The sequence below is a fragment of the Sciurus carolinensis genome, chromosome 4, assembly GCF_902686445.1.
Source record: "Sciurus carolinensis chromosome 4, mSciCar1.2, whole genome shotgun sequence".
Lineage (NCBI taxonomy): Eukaryota > Metazoa > Chordata > Mammalia > Rodentia > Sciuridae > Sciurus > Sciurus carolinensis.
This window is the reverse complement of record NC_062216.1, coordinates 157,751,030-157,774,333: the sequence shown is the minus strand read 5'-3', so window position 1 is coordinate 157,774,333 and position 23,304 is coordinate 157,751,030. Positions and strand designations below refer to the sequence as shown.

The window sequence follows — 23,304 nt, the reverse complement described above, 5'->3', positions numbered from 1 at the left end:
TTAAGCCAGAGCCCCCACCTTTACCCCTCATTTCCTCTTTACTACGCACTGACCCTGCCCTGCTGCTTTGACTATAAATCCCCACTTGCCCCTACTGCATTGGGAGTTCAGCCCAGTCTCTCTGCGCTCTGCAAAGAACACACAGTGCCGTCTACACCTATCACTATGGCCTGAATAAAACGTCTTCCTTACCATACTTTAACAAGCGCCTTTGAATTTTTTTTTTTCTTTTAGCAACTGACAAATGTGAAAAGGATACTGGGGACGACAGCTGCACAGGAAATGGCAGAGATGGCCATGCGTATGTGGCATGTCAAGAGGCTGTTCCACTGCGGACAGGATTTGTAAGAGATGATGGATTGCAGGAGCGTGTACACCACACCGCAGACAAAAGCCAGAAGGGCGCCCCCGTCGTGGACCACTGGCACGGCTAACTCCTGGGGAGAGAATCACAGAGGCGTGACGACTCTGCCTGAGACTGCCAACGTTAAGCTTTGCACTCGCGGTCACTCCGGTTGCTCCAAGTCACCGTTTGTCACACCCACGCCCCTCCTTGGAAAATATGGCTGCTTCCAAAAGAGTACCAAGAAAAAGTTTTCCATTGCAGAATAAATGCCAACAATTGGATTGTTCCACAGCAAACTTGGGCAAGGAGGGAACAATGTCTACCTTGGAGGCGAAGGACTTTGACCTTTATGACCTCGCTCTCTCTATCTGTAAAATGGGCATAATCATTCCTGCCTTGCAGGTTTGTGGTGAAGACCATATGCCCCACTTCATATTAAAATATCATTTAGGGCTGGGGATGTAGCTCAATGGAACAGCACTTGTTAGCATGTACAAGGCCCTTGGGTTCAAACCTCAACTCTTAAAATCAGACTGAATTAATATTCTGTAATATATCATATCAATTCATTTATTAAATATGGATTTGTGTACCTAGAATACTTAGCATGGGAATACAGATTCAGGAATGTTATATACAAAAAAATTACACTCTATGCCTTTTAAAATGAGTGTAGGGCTGGGGATATAGCTCAGTTGGTAGAGTGCTTGCCTTGCAAGCACAAGGCCCTGGGTTCAATCCCCAGCACCTCAAAAGAAAAGAAAAGAAAGAAAATGAGTGTACATCTTTAAGTACATAAAGAATTCAGGAAAATAACCACCATACAATTTACCAAAAAATGGTTGAGATGGCAAATTTTGTGTGTATTTTAAATACAATTAAAAATAACTTTAACTCACTTGGCAGAGTACTTGCCTAGCAAGCACAAGGCCCTGGGTTCAATCCCTAATACCACGAAAAAAAAAATAATAGTTAAACAGAAATCAATAAAAATGATTTCCTTTCTCCCCCTGAATATTAGGCACATTTGGGTGACGAGAAATAAAAAGTGAAGCATCTACTGCAAATGAGTCAATTTCAGGAATAATCTGAGAATTCTGGTACTTTCCACTTTCTTATTTTCTTTTCATGCTAAGTAAATCAACATCTTGAGTTTGTATCCTTTATTTCCTTCTCATGAAAACTATCAGGGAATTTCCTTCCTCAACCACAGCCAATTTGGCATGTCCTTTAGGATCTTAATCCCCAAACTGCACAGCCCCATATTAATGCTCATGTTATCAGTCCCAAAAGGCCCTTGTCTCAGCATGAACTGTATCTATAGTGATGTCTTTTAGAAGGGAAAGGATTTTTAATCTATACATGAATTTGGGGTAAAGGATGAGATTAAAACTTGGCATCATGTTTAAACATCTTTTACTAAACTCTTGCAAATTTAAGAGCCAAAACATACAGCCAAGTACCATGGTATACACCTGAAGTACCAGCTACTGGGGAGGCAAAGGTCTCAAATTTGAGGCCAGTCTGGGCAACTTAGTGACACCTTGTCTCAAAGTAAAAAATAAAAATTTAGCAATTTAAGCAAGACCCTGTCTCAAAATAAAAATTAAAAGGGGTTGGGGATGTAGCTCAGTGGTAAAGTGCCCCTGGGTTCAATCCCCAGTTCCTGCAGGGATAAAGAAAAGAAGAAAAGAGAAAAGACAGTAAAACATAGAGAACACTAGAACCAACAGAGCTAAACCTTGAAAACATTCTTTTCCAAAAAGGACATTTCTTTTTTAATTTTATTTTTAATCTACAGGTAATAATCATATATATTTATAGGATTTTGTATGTTTTGATGTATTTACAATATGGAATGATCAAATCAAGCTGATTAAGTATCCATAACCTCACGGTTATGATATAATCTGGTGTTTTAACAATTTTGAAATATTCAATACATCATTATGAATGATAACCATCATGCCATACAATGGATCTCATTCATCCTGTCTGAAACTTTGTACTATTTAACCAATATCTTCCCATTCTTACCCTCCCGGCTCACTGTTTCCAGTGCCTGGTACTCTCTGCTTCAACTTTTGTTAGATTGCACCTGCAAGTGAGATCTTGTGTTATCTGTCTTTCTGTGTCTCGCTTATTTCATTTAACACAATGTTCCATGTTGTCTCAAATGACATTATTTCAAAAAGGAAACTTCTGAAGTGAAAATAAAATATTGACAGAAATTAGTGAGGATACACCAAAAAGCAGGCATTCCACCCACCCATTTAGGGAAAGAGTTATCTGTGAGTTTCTCATAAATGTGATTTATTACAACTCAAGAAAAACCACGAGAGCCAGTCACGCTCTCTCTTGGCCTCACAACTCAAATTCTTCTCGAGGTAGCAGCTCAAGTTGGCTTGCTGATGGCAGGCTGAAAATGAATCACAGGATATCAAACAAGGAAGCTATAAAGATACATTTATGGGAATGTTGCCAAGGCAAATACTTTGTTCCCAGGGACGTTAGAAAAAATTCTATTTTTGGTCTTTGTAAACATTTGATCACTTCATGGAAGTCTTAAAAGGAACCAAAAATTCAATTATCTAACCATCTAAGTTTTCTTCCTGAAGTCTGTCCTTTATGATATAAAAAAATGACCTCTGTATGCTTTATATGGCATTGAGTTATTAAGAAGATATAGTAATATGGTAAGTGCATGCTACCCCTCCCCAATAATTCAGATCCACACTGGACTCCACAGTTTATATCATTCCAAGCCACCCCTTTTTGTCTTTTTCTTTTTAAATTGTTTTCTGATGGTAGAGATGTGAGCCGTAAACAGTCACCCCTCAGGATCCGCAAGAGATTGGTTCTAGGAACCGCAGTGGACACCATAATTCACAGATGCTCAAGTCTCGTATAAATTTGCATAGTATTTGCATATATCCTCTGTACATCCTCCTGTATAATTGATTTAGTCATCCTTTAGATTGCCTGTAATACCTAATCAGTGTAAATAGTTGGTATACTGTATTGTTTGGGGAATAATAATAAGAAAAAAGTTGAAGTTCAGAATAGAGGTAATATTTTTTTCTGAGTATTTTCAAGCTGAGATTGGTTAGATCCAGGGATGAAGGGCTGACTGAACTTGTTTTTTCCTCACAGTTATTTCTTCCTTTGAAATAACGCTTCACTGAGAAAAACTCTTTTTCACAGTTCTGGACAGAATGCTTCAATTCGAAGGCCACCTTTGCCACACATTACTCATAGGATATTGGGCAAGTATCTGTCTGGGCCTCTATTTCACCATAGTGGGAAAGGAAGAGTACCCACTTATAAGGTTTTTATTAGAATTGTAAGATTTACAGTGTGGAATATTTTCATAAATATGGTCTGTCATGCAGAAAAATCCCAATAAATGTTTGTTGTTATGAAAAACAGAATATATGCTCTATCATAAAACATAAGAAAATGCCATTAAGAGCCCCAGTCACATGACAAATGATCCACACCACCACTGTAGCTTTCTTGTGCTGATCTGAGAAGCAAATTAAGTGCACAAAATGCCCCCTATGAAACCGTGTACACTTGCTTCAGGGGGGCTCCAAATTTGGCTCTCTTTTCTAGCCCCCATGGTTAACAAGGAGACATTAATAATCACAGGAGTTATAACATCCAAAAACTAAAATGAGTTTGGACCTAAGAGATTATTCCTGGCCTGTGTCATTTTGAAGGTATAATGTAAGGAAGAGGGCCTTTCCCCAAAACCCATTGGTAAGTACTGGGGTGAGTTTCCTGGGGCACTGTATTATAATGCCCCTGATCAACAGAGGGCATCCACCATGAAAAGTGCAGAGAAAGTGATACTATGAGGCCCTCTTGGCACCTTTTAGACTGAAGACTCTCTTTGTTTATGGTCCAATTTAATGCAGGAGAGGACACTAGAGAACGAATGGACAGCAGATCATACAGGTGGAGGCCTGTGGTTATTTAGTGTATAGACATGCATTTGAGCAGTCAGCTGGCAGTGAAGTCTGCCATCTTTTTGTGAAAATAAGCATCGTACAAGATCACCCCTGGTGGGAAGACAGTTAAAGGAGAACCCTAGGCAGAAGCCAAGATCCTTCTGGAGTAACTCCATTCTTCTCTCACACAGAGACAACAGGTGAAGGAGAGTGCAGATGCATCGTAACGGTAGACTGTGATAATGAACCAATAATGATCACAAAAGCCACCAAGTACAGACAGCTCGCTATAGTAGATTATCTGACAGAATCCTTCCTATAGTCCCTAGAGGTGGGCATTAGTAGTAGTAGTTGCTTGAAGTTTGACAAGTACTTTTAAAATATTAACTATTATCTCCGTAGACAAATAAGGTTCCATGCCTTTTGAAAAAGACTGTGGGAACATGAGCAGGAATCTGTAGATTAGAATAATGCTTTTTTTTTTTTCCATACATTGCACACAGTGAGAATAAATCAAGTAGACTCTGCATGGAAGTTAATTTTCTCTACTGGGGCCATATTTTGGTTCTGAGACTCATTAGCTGAATAACCCCCAGCAAATTATTTCACCTCCACTAATCAAACCTCACCTACAAAAGGAAGAGATAAGGTGTTGCTCTTTGAATGCCAGATGGAGTCTACCGAATGGTAGAATTGGTAAGCACACATGAATATCTTCATGCTCAGTAAAATCAGTACGATGACTAAGGAGCTCTCCCAATATCAACCACACCAATGTGAAATGGAACAATGCAGAACCCACACACAGAATCGCATGAACATGCACCCCGTCTCTCCCAAGGATCAGATAAGACTGATGTCGCAATGTCAAAGATTTATTCCTAAAAATCAATCTCATCCAATTTTTGGAAACTCATCAACCATTTCACAGCTCTCCTGGCACAAGCGTGCTGCTTGTGTTCCTGCTTCTCTCCTCACACACGTCCTCCATTGTCCCCGGTACCAAGAAAGCCACAGGTCATACCTGAAAATTGGCTACAATGCCCATTCCGATACATCCCACCAATCCAAGAACTAACGACACCAAGTTAAAAACGGGAGTGCTGAAATAGCTGGTTTGATTTTGCTTCTCTACTATTTTATATCTTGTGTACATCGTGGCTGCACCTGAAAAAGAAAGACTCTGATGAAATTTTCATGATTTTATTTATGTATTTTTTTGGAATGAAAAACATGGAAGCAGTTTAGAACCATTTTTTAAAATGACCCAGTTATGGCTATGACTGTAGGTAAGTGACTAGCATGCATGAGACCCTCTATTCAATCCCCAGTACCTCACTCAAAATAAATCCTGATTGCAATAGTCTCCCTATTGGCCCAGCCCTGTTGGTCCCCATCCCATCTTAGTTTCTCCCCAGTGTGATGGAATAGATGGACAGATAGAGAGACATACACATCCCATCATGGTTGTTATTCTTTTCACATAAAAACCACTACAGCATATTATTTTGGGTCTTGCTCTTCTCAATTAACAATATACCCTGAAGAATTTTCCAAGTCAGTACAAACAAATCTACCTTATCATCTCTGGAGGGTCTTATCATGGCCTATAATATGAGATACCATATTTATTTCATTATTCTCCTGCAAACGGCTTTCTAAATTGCTTTCATGTTTTTTTTTTTCAGTTATAAACAGTGCTCAATGAACATCCTTGTATATAAATCTTTGGGCACTCTGTCAGGTGTTTCTGAAAGGCCAATTCCTAGAAGTAGTTATTACTGGGTCAAAAAAAAAAAAAGTTCATACACAATTAAAATGCTCAGAAGTACTTCCAGATTGCTCCAAGATGGTAACAATTTATATACCCATCAGCAGAGCTGGAGAGCAATTTAGTATACACTCGCCTTTTTAATTATTGTCAATCTAATGAATAAAAAATGGCAACCAGTTGGCATTTCCCTAGTCATTAGTGAGATTTAGCAATTTTCATTATATCTATTAGTCATTTTCATTTCTTCTTCTGAGAATTGCATGTTTTTAATTTTGTTTCTTATTTTCTTCTTGGTTTTGTTTATTCATTTGTAATTTGTGGTTGCTTTTTACACATTATGTCCACTAGCCTATTGTCTGCTATAAATATTACAAATTTTCTTCTGATGTGTTGTCTTTTGTTTCTTTTACCTTTCACCATTTAGAAGTTTTCGTTTTTTACCTACTCAAATCTGTTAATTCTGTCTTATTTAACATCTGTGCTTTGTGTATGCTCAGATAAGCTTTTCCATCCCAAGCTTTTGAAAACACTATTCTTGTAATTTCTCTTGCAATTTTGCTTTTTGTATTAGTTCTTAAATTGCAGCTGGTTTGTGTGTGATGCTTAGGATGTGAATGTGGAAGACTGGGTGCAATGGTGCCCGCCTATAATCCCAGCTACTCTGCAGGCTGAGGCAGGAGGATCAAAAACTGAGGCCAGCCTGGGCAACTCAGCAAGATCCTGTCTCAAAATTTAAGAAAAAATTTTTTTTAAAAATAAAGAAAACAACAAGAAAGAAAGGAAAGGAAGAAGAGAGAGAACATGGTGGATAAATAGATAGCTATCATAATTTTAGATATGTATTCCCTTTAACTCAGCAAGCTTACAGAAATACCTCAATACACAAAGATATGCTTAAAAAAGACATTCACTTCAACATTGCAATTGCAAAATATCAGAAATAGCCTAAGTGTTTAACAATAGGGGACTGATTGAATAAATTATAATACTCTACATCCACCTGATGGATATCAGTTATGTGTTTAAAGGATAAGGTAGATTTGCACATATTGACATAATGATGGCTATAATATTTTTCTGCACTTTCAAAAGCAGGCTAAAAATTAATAATTCATCATTACTTTTAATTTTATTGATTATAATTATACATAATAGTGGGATTCATTCTGACATACTTTTACATGCACATAGCGTGAATGAGAGATTTGTTCAATCTCATTCTCCAGTAATTCCCCTTTCTCTCCCCCAACACTCTGCCTATACTTTACTGGTCTATTTTTCGAAAATTTGTGGATTATAATTATACATAAAGGTAGAAATCACTGTACATATTCATAGACTATTTTAAATAAATACATTCATGTCAGTTTCTGTCTGGTCTAGAAGTAAAAGCCATATTTATCATTTGCTTCTGGTGAAATAATTACTCTGTCTTCTAAGTCTGAACTCTTGACAAGCATGGTGTAAGAGGGATTGAGATTGAGATTGACAGACCCCATTTCCATTTCCCTTTACTTACTTCTAAAACCCTGGGAGAAGAATCCAAATGAGTGACAAGGTGAAAGTTACTCCCTACCAAGTGGCATGAACAAATTCCAAAGATACCCAGTCACTAAGCAGGGCTTCCAGTACCTCAGTCCCTTCCCATCCTGCACCAATGGAGATGGACAGAAAGTGCTTGTTATACCATAATTCCTTGGCAACCCGATTGTTCCACAGGGTAAGGAATTATGGAAGGATTAAGAGAAAAATCTTCACATCTTACATCTATATACTCAGATTCCCCCCATAATACACTGAGTTTCACATCAACAAGTAGTTGTGATGATATTACATTGACTCACAACAGGATTGTATCCCATCAATTGCATCTCAGGTGCTTTTGAGGAACTGAAAAGAAAAATCATACTTGTGTTGGAGACAAACTATTCCTTGTTCCACCTTTCCCATTTCTTTAACAGTAGTTCTCAAACTCTAGTGAGCATCCAAGTCCCCTATAGTGAATTTGAGGGGGGAGGGCTGGGGGTGCTGGGGATGGAACCCAAGGACTCCTGCATGCCTGGCAAGCTCTCTACCACTGAGGTACACCTCCATCCCTGAGCACTTATTAACACTACATATTCTTGGGCCCATTCTCAAAGGTTCTAAATGAGTGCATTTGTAGTGCAGCCCAGGAACAGCACTCTAACCAACACCCAGATGGTTTTTGTGTAAGTTGCCTTCAGAACACACTTTGAGAAACAGTCTTTCCTGAGTTTGCTTATGCAAGTATCTTGGTTATACATCACAGTTTTTAAAACCTAAATTGCATTTCAAAGCTTCCTCAGAAGTTTGGGATTTAAAACCACTTACAGCAAACACTGTGTAAAATTGATAAATAAAGTGAGGAATAATTCTATAACAAGCCTATAAATAATCTTGGATTTCTACTTTAATTTCTACTTTTATTTGATTTAATTTCTCAATGTAGGGCAGCATCCTAGTTGCAAAGCTTGTACTTTTAAAAAATACACAAATTGTGGAGGGAAAGGGAAGGTACTGGGGAATGAGATTGGTCAAATTGTTATGTGCATGTATGAATACGGCATAATGAAAAATGCTACATTCATAACCAAAAATCCAAGAATTGTCAATAACATTTTTCTTCACTTGGGAATGTGAATTTTTAACTTGTTCATAATAATTGTATACTTACCAAGAAATGCAGAGAAGTTTATCATGAATCCAAAAATACCACTCTCTGGAGGTGTTGTTCCTGTATCGCTAGGAAAGAAAATATACAAATTATCAAACAGAAACTCAGCTCAGACCTCTGGGCATGTAATAGGCAAATTTTATAATGTGGTTTTTGGGTAGGTGGTTCAGCAACATTGAATTCTGAGGGTATGGACTGATTTTGTTCTAATGTATTTTCATTTGAGCTCTGAAAAACCTAAAATTTATTTTGTCACTGAGAGATTACATTTAATTTTCTTCCATAGCAAAAAGCTAGGAAATGTTTAAAATAAGTGGCGTTGCTGTTTCTCAAATGATGGAACCTCATATAAAATTGATATGCATTCATTCTTTGTAAAGAATTAAATTTTATTTGAAAATAAAAACTGAAAATTCTACTATTGAGATATTAAAAACACATGGACACATCACTTTAATCTTTTAATGACTGAGTTTGTGCACCCAATTTTATCCTTCTGAATATAGAGGGATAAAAAGCTGGGCAATATTAATGATCACATCCCGTGCTTTACTGAAACAATGGGGTATTGAGGATATATTGTGGTAGTTTGTTTTATCAAAAAAGTTTCTATAGAATATGTTTCAGGTACAGTCTATCGATTAATTAGATGACTTGGAAAATAGCATTCAACATGTTCTCTTTTTTTTTAATATTTTTTTTAGTTGTAGGTGGACACAATACCTTTATTTTATCTTTATGTGGTGCTGAGGATCGAACCCAGGGCCTCACATGTGTGCTAGGCGAGCATGCTACCACTGAGCCACAACTCCAGTCTCTGACATGTTCTATTTTCTATTTCTTATTGCCACATTTTAAATTTTTACATTTTCAGGTTCCTCGCAAGCAACTTCTCCAGTTGAAAATTGATGACAAAAGAGCTCTCAACTTGAAACAACTTGTACCCATTCTGAGTGTTTCCACATATAAAAATAGCTCCAAAATTTATGTGTTGAAAAAACCAATCACGTTGAAAAGACACACTTCAAAGTGTGGGAAGAATTCCAAGAGACACTTGTGTGTGCAGAACACTTAATATTCAAAGAGGAGTATAAAGAGGTCAATAGCCACCCCCCACACACCAAATAACTTTATTCACAATTATTTCAATCTCAGTGTCACCTGTCCCTGTAAGAACCTGAACACTCCCACTTTTTCTCATTTTTCACAATACAGGAAGGTTGAAGGAGAAAGATACGCTATAGGCCGATGTCTTCAGAGCGTGGTGCCAAGCTGGCACCTAGGAAGGGACACGGGAACCGGTAACAGGAAAAGGCAGAGCTGGCTGTGACCCTGGGCGGCACTTTTGCCAGATGATTAACTCTGCCTCGGAAGTTAAGCTTTTCTTTCTTGACCTCAGGGCATGTAAAAGCAGCTATCAGGTGAGGCATCCTGGAGTTCTTGTTACACATCTGTCACACCTCAGAGAGTCCTGCACCAGGGGCAGAAGGAAGAGAGATGTGCTGGGAAGAAGACTCTGTGCATTTTTGTGAAGAAAGAGAAGGAAATGGAAGAATGATAGGATATTTAGGAAGATAGGTAGCTGGGGATTAAAGAGGCTCTAATGGATTTTTTAAAGACCAGAATTGGGAACTCTATTGATGGCAAATTGGGACATGTTGAAGGCTCAGATACGCAGCTCACATGACATCAAATGTGTGATCTGAAAACTCAGAATTTCAGGGTGGTTTTTATTCTGGTTTATTTGTACATTCCAAATCACACGGGTATGGCTGGGGATGCACAGTGTGTATTTAACATGGGTCCTATCCCCAGCACCAAAAAATAAATAAAGGAATGAATGAATAAATCCACGCAGGTAGGAAAAAAGCACATTGTACATGTGCTTTTCATACATATTGTTTGAATGAATGGTAGTACTGGAAAAACTGACCTAATGTATACCACTTAATGAGCAATAATTGTGTATCAGATACTGTTATGTGCCTATGATATGTAATTTTATTTTATCTTCATAACTCTGATGGGGATCCTATAGTACTTCTATTTTACTAAGGAATAAAATGGGTATTAGAAAGGCTATGTAACTTGTTCAGGGTCACAGAGCTACATAGAGGAATCTATATCCCAATCCAAATGTCTAACTCCTGACTCCCCAGCCTCTATTTCTGACTCCCTTGCCTCCAATGGCAGTGAAGCAAAAAAGTCATTAGAATGATTGATGGCAGGGAACAAACACTGATGTGCTGGTGAATGTTTAGCAGCTAGCTCTGAAGGGTGCGTGATTTGTTAGTATTTGCCAATTTCATGATGAAAATATACCCAATGTGTCAAAATTTGGGTTCCCAAAATGCAGGTCACTCAACATGGAGTTAGAAATAGATGCACACCATTGTCTCCCTGGAGTGGATATCAGCTGGTTCCAGCACATGTTGGGAATGAACCATCATGGTTACAAGAAGGAATCATTATATCTTTGCTATATAACAGGAAGACAAACTAAGCAAGAATTTACAGCTTCTCAATTACCATAATGTAATTGGCAAGCCCTCTTTGACAAATGGTAAATCTGATTTTTTTTTCCAGGATTACTGAGTCCATAATACCCACTATCAATGCAAGAGTACCAATGGTTTCACATTCCTATACCTTTGCATACAACTTAAGTAGTGTCAATATAAGAAGAACTGAAGGAAATACTCATCCACTGAATTCATAAACAGCTCTATGATCAAACAGTCAACTTTTCAAAATTTTTTACTTGGCTCTGCAAATCACCATAAAATGAATTCATTCATCAACAAGACATGCTAGATACCATCATTCATCAACAAAATATTTGTTAGGCAAAATCTGAATCACAAATTCCCAAATCTATCAGGTAAGAATGGTGACAGTTTGGAATTTATTTCTGCGAAGTGACAAAATGGTCCCTAATTACATTAGCTGAAATTTTGCTCAAGAATATTTCGTGGAAACTTCCCAAGCAGCAAATGAAATGTGGACACTTTTAAAAACTATTCTTTTCTTTTCTTTTTGGTACTGGGCAGTGAACCGAGGGATACTTAACCCACTGAGGTACGTCCCTAGCCTCCACTTTTTTTTTTTTTTTTTTTTTTTGGTTTTGAGACAGGGTCTTGTTAAGTTGCTGAGGCTGGCTTTGAACTTGCAATCTTCCTGCCTCAGTTTCCCTAGCAGCTGGAATTATAGGCGTGCACCACCGCACTTGACTACCTAAGAATATTTAAGAACAGTATTAGTTGTCCATTGCCATTAATAAAAATGGTAGGGCTTTTAACTCTTACTGAAAAGTCTTATAAGTTGGTTTCCAGTCTTTTATATATTACATCATATCTTCTGCTAATATTGAAATCCAAGTAAGCATAACACCAAGCGAGTAACCAAGAGATCCTGTGGGATGTCTCATTTTTACTTTTTAAAGCTCAAACTAAATGATGCTATCATGTGAGGGCAGAACTCTGGTACCATCGGCACTTCATATCTATGGATTTGACCAAAAACCCCAAATATTTTTAATTGCACCTGTACTGAACATGTACGAACTTTTTTCTTATTATCATTTCCTGGAAAATAAAGTCTGACAACTATTTACACGGCATTTAGAATGTTTGAGGGGTGATGAGTAACCCAGAGATGATTTAAAGTGTACTGGAGGATTGGGCAAGTTTTATATATGTAAATACCCCATTTTATACAAGGGACTTGAGCATCCATGAATTACTGTATTCTCCAAATTTGGTATCCAGAGTGAGTCCCGGATCCAATCCACCATGGATATCAAGGAATGACTGTATTGGGTTGTATAGCTGCACCTGGGTGCTTGGTTTGGGAAACTGGAGAAAGAGTGAAAGGTGAAACCAGTTGCTTCCTAACCTGAGGAAGTAGCCTCCTCACCCAACTCCCACACACTGCTCTGTATCACCGGGTCGCTGCAGTGTGGTTGGCCCTGCCCAGTCCCACTCACCACCTGGCTGGCCTCCTTGTTAAGGAGGGGCTTCTGGAAACTGAACCCGGATGAGGACAGCAATCATTCCTTTGCCTGTTCCTTAGAAGCTGTTGAGACTGGTGTGTGTACATAATTGCTTCAGGGTATGTTGTGCCTGGGAAATCAACTTATGTCTACGTTTCCTGTATTTACATTTCCACAAGTTAAGCCAACTGTGGAAAATTACAAGTAAATCATGTAAGATCCTTCTCCAAACTAATTTATGATGTTAAGGCAGTAGCACGTTATGACTTAATGCTCAAAGGAGTGAAAACAATAGAACAAAGAAAAATACCTGATATATTAGACTTTCCCAAATTTGGACAACTGCTGGTTTTTTGTTTTCTGTTTTTGTTTTTTTTGTACTGGGGATTTAGCCCAGTGGTGCTTTACTGCTGAGCTGCATCCCGACTGTTTTTATTTTTTGAGACTAGGTCTTGCTAGGTTGCTTAGGTCCTTGCTAAATTGCTGAGGCTGGCCTTGAATTTGTGATCCTCATGCCTCAGCCTCCCAAGTTGTTAGCATTACACCTGTGTGCTACCTTATCCAGTCATAATTGCTATTCTTTTAATCATTAGATACGTACAATTCCATGACCCCAAAATCTGGAGACTTTGAAATTTGAGCTTATTGGAAGGATTTAGATTCTGACAAATTGCAACATTCTTTGTATCTTCAGACTGAAGTTTATTAGAATTCTAAAATCCTAGGTCCACTGCTTGTAAGATTGAGCAAGATTTAGAACCTAAAAAATTAAATGCATCAGTAATCAAATGCAATCAGTAAAACATCATTAATTCCTTTATCTTCACAATATTTAAATATATTATGTAAAAGGAATGAGTATGGTAGTAAATCATATTACACTTTATGAGATACTGATAATTACTAGAGCTAAATTTATGCAGCTTCAGTTGGTAATGACTATTTTGGAGTGGGAGACACCCTGCAGCTATATCAACCATTTTTAAACTCAAAAAGAATTTCCTATTCAAACATACAAACAACTTGCTCTTTTCTGGAACTACCCACATGCAATTTGGTTTCTCTCCTTGTTCTCAATTCAGACAATAAAATTTTTAAAAAGTCATTAAGCTATTCTTACATGCTGGGAACTGTGCTAGGTAACAGGGATACAAAGATGGAAAGAGAATTTACTAACTTCAGAAAGCGTGGTAGCTAACAAAAAATTCATAGGTTTATTGATTCAACATGTAATTGCTGATGGCCTTCTGTATGACAGATAATTTTGTAGACATGGTGAAGACAGTTAAATAAAACAGAAAAACTCCTCTTTCATGTAATTTATATTATTGTGGGGAGAACATGGGTAATTAAAATCAATAATCTAGCCCAGGTACAATGGTGCTTGCCTCAGTTCCAGCTACTTTGGAGGCTGAGGCAGGAGGATCATTCAAGCTGGGGAGTTTGAGGCCAACCTGGGCCACACAGAGAGATCCTGTTGCAAACAAACCCTATGATAGAGGAGCGATGAGTGCGGCAAAGGAAGGGAAGATTGGATAGTAGGACAGAGACTGATAAGTGGTAATTCCCAAAAATGATCTTAGTGGAGACTGGAATGGAGAGAGTCAACGTTGTAATATTGGAACCAGGAAATTTACAAAAATAAGCAACAACCAAGTGTACAGGCCTTGAGGTGGCAGTGGGTTCAGGAACAGCAAGGGAGTGGGTGTGGCTGGAGGGGAGTGATCTAGGAGGAAGGGCATATGGAGGAGAGGTCACAGGAAGGAGTTGGGGGCCTCTTCTGAGCATAATGGGAAGCTGTTGGGGGCTTTAAGAGAGCAGCAAAGTGATGTAAAGTCGACTGATGTTTTTAAAGGATGTTGTGAAAAGACTGTAGCGTGGCAAGCTGGGCCAGAGGAGACTGTTAGGAAACTAGTTTCAGTAGTTTGTCAAGAGATGACAGTGGCTTAGACCAGTGTGGTTAGTAACCAGGGGAGGAGAAAGTGGTCAGATTTTAGAAGCTTTTGAAAGGAATCTCTAGAAACCAGTCTCCCTTGGACTATAGAGGTTCATGATACCAAAAGGAAAAATAGAAACAGACATTTCTTCAGCACTTACACTATGCCAGGCACATCTTAGCTAATCTTCACAACATCATAAAGTACTTAGCATTGCCATCTTAAAGATTAAGGAATCAGGGTTAGAAAAAGTAATTTGCCCAAGGTCGCACAGATAGTAGATGGAAGCCAGGTGGTGCATCTACAAGTAATGTCAGTGGACACAACTTAGGAACTCTTTTCTGCTGTGCTATATTATATTTCTCTAAACATATTGTCATTTCCATGTGAGTTTAAAGTATTGTATTATCTACAATTAGGTTCACAGCAGCTTGTTACTACTGGAGCCATTATTAAGGGGTCCTGGGCTTACAGTAAGTATCTCTTCAGTGCATGCTCTTGATGGACTGAGATGTAATTATTCATCCATTGTCAGATAAAGAAGGCTTTAATGGAGACCTCTTTCTCTTTCTCTCTCTCTTTCTCTCTCTCTCTCTCTTAGTTGAGATGGAGTGTTTATGTTTGAAAGTCCTCAGTCCCGGATTAGCCAAGGTTTTTGAGCAATATTGTATTCCTTTTTAAAATAAGAATACCATTTAAAAATTCTCACAGTTTAGTTGAATTCAGGGGGAAAATGAATTTGATGCACTCTAATGTGTGGAAAATTTAAATCCAACAGAAGAAATTATGTGTTCGTGGTTGGGTCAGAGGCAATACTACTTCTTTCACCTCAATTAATTTTTAGGCTGAAAAATCTGGGGACCCTCAATTTTCTTTCTTTTTTATTTTTAAATTTATTTGGTGCTAGAGGTTGAACCCAGGACCTCTCGAATGCTAAGCATATGCTCTGCCACTGAGCGACTCCCTTCTGTAGCCTTGGCCCCTAATTTTCTTTTTTTTCCTTATAATTAATTTCGATGGTGATTTTTTGAAAAAAAAATTCAATTATAAATTATCATTTCAAGGATGATACTTTTCTAACTAAAAGTTTCAAATGACATGTCTGTATTTTTGTCCTTATGACTCTATGGTTTAGAAATACTATGAAATAGTCAAAGTATTGTAAAGATTGAAGGTGTCATCAGAATAGTGATTTTATGCATAGCGACTTCACTGTCTGAATATTTATTCTCTATTGTCACAGCTGAAGAGGGAAACAAAAGTCACCATTCCCAGAAATTCAGTGTAATCTCAGTAATCAAAAGAGATGTTTTAAGCAGAAGTCATCAAAAATTATATGGAGGGCTGGGGATATAGCTCAGTAGTAGAGTGCTTGCCTCGCAAGCACAAGGCCCTGGGTTAAATCCCCAGCACTGCAAAAAATAAAATAAAATAAAATAATATACTTACACAGCACAAATACTTTAACTTAAAGCATATAAATGTACATTCTTTTTTTTTTAGTCAATTGATGTGGTCCAAGATCTTTACAAGAGCACAGGTTCATTCTGCCTTCCTGAGGTATAAACCACTTCTACTCTGAATCATCTAATTTCCAGTTTTGTTTTCTCTAAAGTGCAGGGAAGTATTGAAGATACTTCTAAAGCATTTAAAATACAGGATCTTCCCAGAGTGTCCACTGGGAAAGATTTAGTCAATTTTTCTAAATCTTTACTTTTGTCGGATCCACTACTAAATGGACCAACTGTAATTTGAAGACAACTTACTTCTTTTGAGTCTTCCCAAAGTATTATTCCACTGAACTTGTTTAAAAATTACAGTTCTTTTCTGCATTAATGGATCAATAGTTGTTGTGTATTAAGTTACACAATTACAATAAAAATGATAATACTAATAGAAAATACAGCGAATTTATTATGTTAATGAGTTTTAAGTAAGCACATACATGAATTCGTTATTAGGTGCTGTTGTTAACCTATGGGGAAGTCAAGTCACTTCTATTGGAGAAGTCAAGTCACTTGTCTAACGTTCTGTAGCTGGAGTCCCTGCGGGGAACCACGTTCTAAACAGACTGACTGCTCCAAAGCGCTTGCTCCTCACCTCTACACTACACTCCCTCTCCGTGTGATTATTAACATGAAGGATTTCAGAAGGCAGAAAAGTGATGTGGGAGAAGGACTGGAATCACAACCAAATCAACAGAATCAGCTAACAACTGAAGAGAAGGAAACTGACCAGGCTAATAAAGCAGGCCTATCTTGGTCAACATTCAAAATACTCACTATGTAGCTACCATATGTCAGGAACTACCTATGTCAATGCGGGAGATGCAAGAGTGAACTCCAAATTTCTACCCTCTTGGAGCATATGTTTGCTTGACACACAATATGCAATATCCTTACATATAGATTAAGAATGGCTGTTGAAACAAATGAAGTCTTCAAATATCTTTGCAAAAAATGAACTTCTTATCTCCCCTTCAAAAGCTAACTGCCAAATAAAGGACTTTATATCACACAACCCTAAAACTATTGAAAGATGTGTTCATCATCCCCTTAAAAAAATCAACATCAGAATCATTTCTTAATTATAAGAATTAGTGTATAATTATGATTATAAATTATGTGATTGTTAATGAAATACCAGTTTAAAAAGTTGCTTTCCTTATTTTTGGTTTCTTTTTTGAAGTCAAAGTCTTGACCTCTTTTCCTTCATCTACTAAGCAATTTTGGTCCCCCTTTAAAGTGGCTTAATTCTCCGTGGCCCAGTCTTCTCCGTCAATTACTGAGCAGAGATTGTGGTCATAACGAGAGACGATACCGACAGACCACAATCATCCAGCAAAACCATATTTGCAGAAAAAGGGAGACAAGTACTGATAAAAAGCAAAGCTAGGATCCAGAATTGGCAAAACTTTAAGAGTAAAGGGTCACAGAATGCTGTGGATGAAAGAGACACCAAGAAGACAGCAGAGTGGTCTACCAGCAGGAAATTGGTAAGTTGATAGAAAGACAGCCTGAGGAATTTGGTTACAGAGGAAATAAAAGAAACTTTTAATAAGTTAAGCATGATTGTGCTTCAGAATGTGGGTGTGGCCTTGTAAAAATCTAACCTTTTTAAAAATTATTTTTATATATATTTTTGGTTGTTGATGGACCTTTATTTTATTCATTCATATGTGGTGCTGAGACTTGAACTCAGTGCCTCACACGTGCTAGGCAAGCACTCTACCACTGAGCCACAACCCCAGTCCCCAAAATCTAATCTTTTAAGGTTGACTTTTATTTGCCCTTGATTTTGACATCCTAGCTTTAGTGATTTCATAACACATACAGAAATACCACTTTTTGCTATTATAACTTGTTAAATTTAGTGGGTGTTTGGATCCCATGTTGTAAATTTTCTGATAGGAAACCCATCCATTTGACTGAAAAATGAACACATACTAAAAGAGATGGCAGGAAAAGTTTTATGACCACCCTTTACAATATCTCACTTATCTTTTCCACCTTCCATCACATACAGATAAACCACTCTTATTAGTCTCTTTATTTTAAATTTGGGTGCTGGGGGTTGAAATCAGGGCCTGGTGCATACTAAGCATGCACTCTACTTCTGAGCTACACACCCAGTCCTTATCAGTCTCTTTACACAAGCTAACACACATGCACACACACACACACATACTGTTTTTCTCTTCCTTTTTCCTGACTAGTGGTAGAATATTTTCTTCTGCATTTTACTTCTTTCCATTTAACAATATATCTTGGAGATTTTTTCATATTAGCATATAAATTTAAAGAGAATATGCTACATAGCAAGAGATTTCACTTGAGGTATTTATTATCTTTGGATAATCTGTATTTATTTAGCCAGTTCTCTATTATGGACATTTGCAAGGTTTCCAATCTCTCATTAAAAGCACTGTTGGGCTGGGCGTGTAGTTCAGTGGTAGAGCATTTGCCTAGCATGCAAGAGGCCCCAGATCAAGCCCCAGCACTGCAAAAATAAAATAATAACAACAACAACAACAAATAAATGAAAGCAATGCTGTGAACAACCTTGTAGATAATGTCATTCTTCCCTGCAGGATAAAGTTCCAAAAGAGGGGCTGTTGCATCAAAGAATGTGTATGTTTGTATCATTTTCATGGATTTTTGCTAAAGACCCTATACAGAGATTAAAATCAATTTACATTCCCACAGGCAATACAAAAGAGCCTGCTTTTCCAAAGTCTCACTAGTAGTGTTATCAGACGTTTGCATTTCTGCCAATCCAGTTGGTGAAAAAACAGCATCAATGAGTTTCAATTTGAATTTTTTATTTCTATTCATGAAATTGAGCATCTTGCCATGTCTAGGAGTCATCTGCCCATTTATCCAACATACTGAAGAATAATAATGTTTTGAGGAGAACATATCTGATAAGGAAGCTGACTTTAAATGTCATTCTGAAAAGAGATCTTGTGGTTTTGACTCTTATTTAAAGTGTTGGAGTGTGCTAACAACACCAGAGCATGAGTTTGGCTGAACAATGTTAACATGTGAAAGGGGACCCCCCTGATCCCAGAACCTCCAATCTCTGATCAACCACCAAACTGAATGGCTTTATTGAGCTTCCCAGGGTTCTGCCCTGACATAGGATAAATAGGGAGTCCAATTCTCACAAATACTGAGAATCTTCATGGATCTTACATCCTAGTGAGGAAAGACAGATAATAAACACAATAAATAAAGCATATAATTTGTTAGCAGGTGATAGGAGCTATGGTGAAAAATAAGACCATTAGGAGTGTAGGGTGCAATTTTAAACAGGGTGATCAAAACAGGTCTAAGACGATAATATGTGAACAAGGGAGGTGAGAAACAAGGCCTGGCACTATGGGAGTAAGAACATTCTGGCAGACAGCCAGTGCAAAGGTCACAAGAAAGGAGGCCAGAATGGTTACAGCAGAGTACAAGGAGGAGGCCCGTAGAGGAGAGGAGGAAGAAGAGGCAGTGAGATCAGTAATAAGAGATAAGGTTGGGAGTGGGCTGAGGCGGTGATGTTGGGTTTGGGGAGAAGAGATAAGGTCAAAAATTTCTGGGTCGGAGGATTAATATGTTACATCATTTCTTAATGTCTGATTCTTATCTTCATTTTGCTGTTGCTTCAAGAATTAAGTTTTCCAGAAGGGACAGAGGCAATCCAGTACTCTAGCTGCTCACATAAGCAGATGTGGCAAACAATCCCAACTCCCCAGGCAGACATGGGCAATCAGTACACTTTGTTGTTGGCTGACAGCTCCTGGTAGTAAGAAGACCATCTCTTGCCCTTTTCTTCTATAATTCTGCTCTTTCTGCAGGCTTCTTTTCCTTGTGAAATTTAAACCCCTTCCTCGGAATGAGCTTCTCACAAATATTTCACTTTGTCACCTTATTTCCCCATTTCTGATTGTCCCCAAGTTTATCTTAAGGTGATGTTCACCATAACTACATCAGACACCTCCACAAAGACTCAAACCCTTGTCTCTGATGACCAGGCCCATGTGTTTCATATTATCTGCCCCTGACCTTCAGATTCAGGACAAACACAGCTACTATTTTCTTGGAAAAAAAACATTTCAGGGAGAACAGCTCTTCATTTTTATACAAGTTGAAGAGAATCTATCCTGGCTCAGAAATGAGAGAAAGGAGATGATGACACTTGGAACTGAGAGGTGCCATGAGAAACCAAGCCCAGGTTTCTTCCAGGGGACAAGACCAGCTGGGGGGAGTCTCTTAAATCTATAGGACGTTTCTTCTTGCAGGGCAAAACCATGTCCATCACCAGAGATTTGCTACTGTGCACCGTTCTGTTTGTATATTTCCTGCATCTTTCTTTAGACCCTAGTCCTCTCTTGTCTCACCCATTTCCCTTCCTCCCCAATTAAAAAACAATGTGCAGAACATTGTTCACCAGAGAGAAAAGATGAAAAGAAGGAGAGGCCCTCGTTATCCTAAAGTAGTAACAAAACTTGGCTGTAACTAAACTTTTTGTTCCTTCACTAACGGATGCAGATTCAGTGGGGTCACTCCACTTAGAGAAGGATGCATCATTCTAATAATTAAGCAGTGCCTGCTGTGTGGGGCAAGGCACAGAGCTCCAAGTCATATAAAGAGGATCAGGCCACCATCCCTGGCACTGATAAAGCGATCCTCAGGAAAGGTGGAAGCCAAAACACAGGGAAAATAAAATGGTAAAATAACGCAGGGGATGTTAAGAGTTGACAATTCGAGGGCCTAACTTTGGTGACCCAGTGCTCAGAGGAGTCTTAAACCAGATTTAGGCTTAAATTCCCAAGGGAACTTAAACCAGCCTTCCAAGGATCTGGAGTCAGCATCCTGTGGCTGTGGGCGGGGCGCGGATCTGGATGTGAATTCTGCCTCCTCTCTCATTTACCAGCATGAATTGACATCCGTGTCATATTGACATTTCTTCATCTCTTTACACCTCCAATATACACCTGTAAGTCCAGCAGCTTGGGAGGCTGAGACAGGAGAATTTCAAGTTCTAAGCCATCTCAGCAACTTAGTGAGACTCTTTCAAAGTAAAAAATAAAAAGGGCTGGGGGTGTGGCTCAGAGGTTAAGTGCCCCTGGGTTCAATCCCTGGTACAAATATAAACAAACAAACAAACAAACCCTCCATTTTGGGGGGTGGGCATGGAAAATGAGGCTAAATACCACTTCAAGCGATATTCACAAGCAGAAGTAAATATGTGTGCTGCTTAGACCGTACCTGGATCTACCTGGATGCCCTACTAAAATAAAGGGCATCAGTCACGACTTATCTTTGTTTCAATCTCACCAGAGAAGCGTCCCATACCCGATCTGAAAGTCCTATGGTCTGGTCCGTCCTGAACCCCATCCCGATGCCACTCTGTTCAGTGCCCAGGGTAAAGACAGACCCTCTCAGCGCCACACCCCTACCTCCCTATGCATTGCCCGGGTTGCCAGGAGCACACCGCCTCATTGTCACACATCGACCTCAAGATGCCCCCGGCTGGGTGTGGACTGGACGTCTTCCCTGCCCGACAGCAGCACTGACTGCTCCCGGGCCGCTGGCGTCTACCCTGCCCCTCACCTGATGTAGGGAAGGAAGGGGTTGACGTGCCCGGAGAGCACAGCGACCACGTAGGAGATGATGAAGGCGGCGGACGACCAGGTCACCAGGAGGAAGGGGACGAAGGCCATTCCCTTCAGAAAGCACAACATCGCGCCGCGGCCGCCGAGAGGGCGCTGCGCTTAGCCGGGCGGGACGCCGGGTTGCTCCGGGCTGCCTGGAGGCGGCGGCCGCGCACTTGCCTGCCCGCCAGGCGGCGGCCACGGCTGAGACAGCCACGCACGGCGGGACCCGAGGCTCCGCGAAGGCCTGGGCAGACCCGGGAGGGAGGGAAGCGCGAAGAGCCGAGCGAGGTGGCAGGCTGCAAGGCGGCCGGGCCGGGTGGGTGGGGCGCGGGTGGCCCGGGCTTGTTGCGAAACGAGTGAAGTCACAAAGCGGCGGCTGAGCCCCGCCGACCGGGAGACACGCGGCCACCTCCCCCGACTCGCCTTGCCAGGGTCGGTCAGGCTCCTTTCACTTTTGGTTCGGACCCGGCAAGGTGGGTGCGGACGCGAGACGCAGGCGGGGACGCCCGCCCTGGTGGTCCCACCCCCAGTCGCCCGCCCGGCTCTTGCGCAACTCTGGAGAAATGGATTAATTCCTCCGGCCCCTCCTTCCCTCGGGGTTTCCGGGACTCTGGGCTTCGCACCCGTACCCCGAGGGCTTCCCCTCTGAGGTTTGGCCGTCGTCCTGTCGCCGGGAAAAGGGTGGCCACGGCGTGGTGACGCCCTCCCCATCCTGCTGCTGCTGCCGTAAGGGATCGGGTCAGAGGTGTTCGGTCTGGTTCCCCAGGCCACCCGGCGCGGATGTGACACCCACCTGGATGGTGTGCACCTGAAAACCAAGGCCTCCTAGGAATGGGTGGCAGTGACAGGGGGCGTGGGACCCCGCTCTGGCCCAGCATGGGCAACCCTGTGTGCAGGCCACAGCTCCACTTCTCACCAGAGCGACTTGCATTATTTTTTTTCTTTCTCCTTTCATGGATCTGGATTAGTCCAGATGTGGAGCCTTGACCCAAGATGAATAATGGTGACTTGATACTCTTCAGACCCTGCAAAACGCATTCCTGTTCTGGAGGCGCTTGTTAGCATGCTGATTTTAAGGGTTTCTGAGCCCCATGTAAGTGGCAGAGGTCATTGGGCCAGGGGTGACCAATTGTGGGCTCATTTCAGCCACATAAACATTTCTTGGGTGCCATGCCCTTCTAGGGAATAGGCTAAGAAGACTAAATAGCTTCATGGGGACTAGGAGACAGATCTATCAACTAAGCTGAAATTATATAGAATAGGATAAAAAATAGAGATATGTATAGAACTGGGGACCAGGGAACAGCACTTAGATGAAGGAACAGGGTGGTTTCCTGGCAGATGACATCAGAGAAATAACAATTAACCTAGCAAAGAAAAGTGAGACTAGTATTCCATGCCAAGAAAACAACAGGAGAAAATGTGCATAAACTAAAAGTACTTGTTTCTCTGGGTCTAAGA

At 40.0% G+C, this 23,304-nt stretch overlaps 1 protein-coding gene across 1 annotated transcript in view; it reads right to left on the bottom strand.

Annotated features, from left to right (window-relative positions):
• The window catches only part of Dram1 (DNA damage regulated autophagy modulator 1), a 34,104-nt gene extending 11,779 nt beyond the window's left edge, over window positions 1-22,325 (bottom strand). The window contains exons 1-4 of the mRNA XM_047550820.1: window positions 21,800-22,325; window positions 8,769-8,836; window positions 5,324-5,466; window positions 260-437 (exon numbers count right to left, since the gene is read on the bottom strand). Coding sequence (XP_047406776.1) covers window positions 260-437; window positions 5,324-5,466; window positions 8,769-8,836; window positions 21,800-21,930 — 520 coding nt within the window. The 5' untranslated portion in view covers window positions 21,931-22,325. The remainder of the gene's footprint in view (window positions 1-259; window positions 438-5,323; window positions 5,467-8,768; window positions 8,837-21,799) is intronic.
• Window positions 22,326-23,304: the final 979 nt, after the last annotated feature.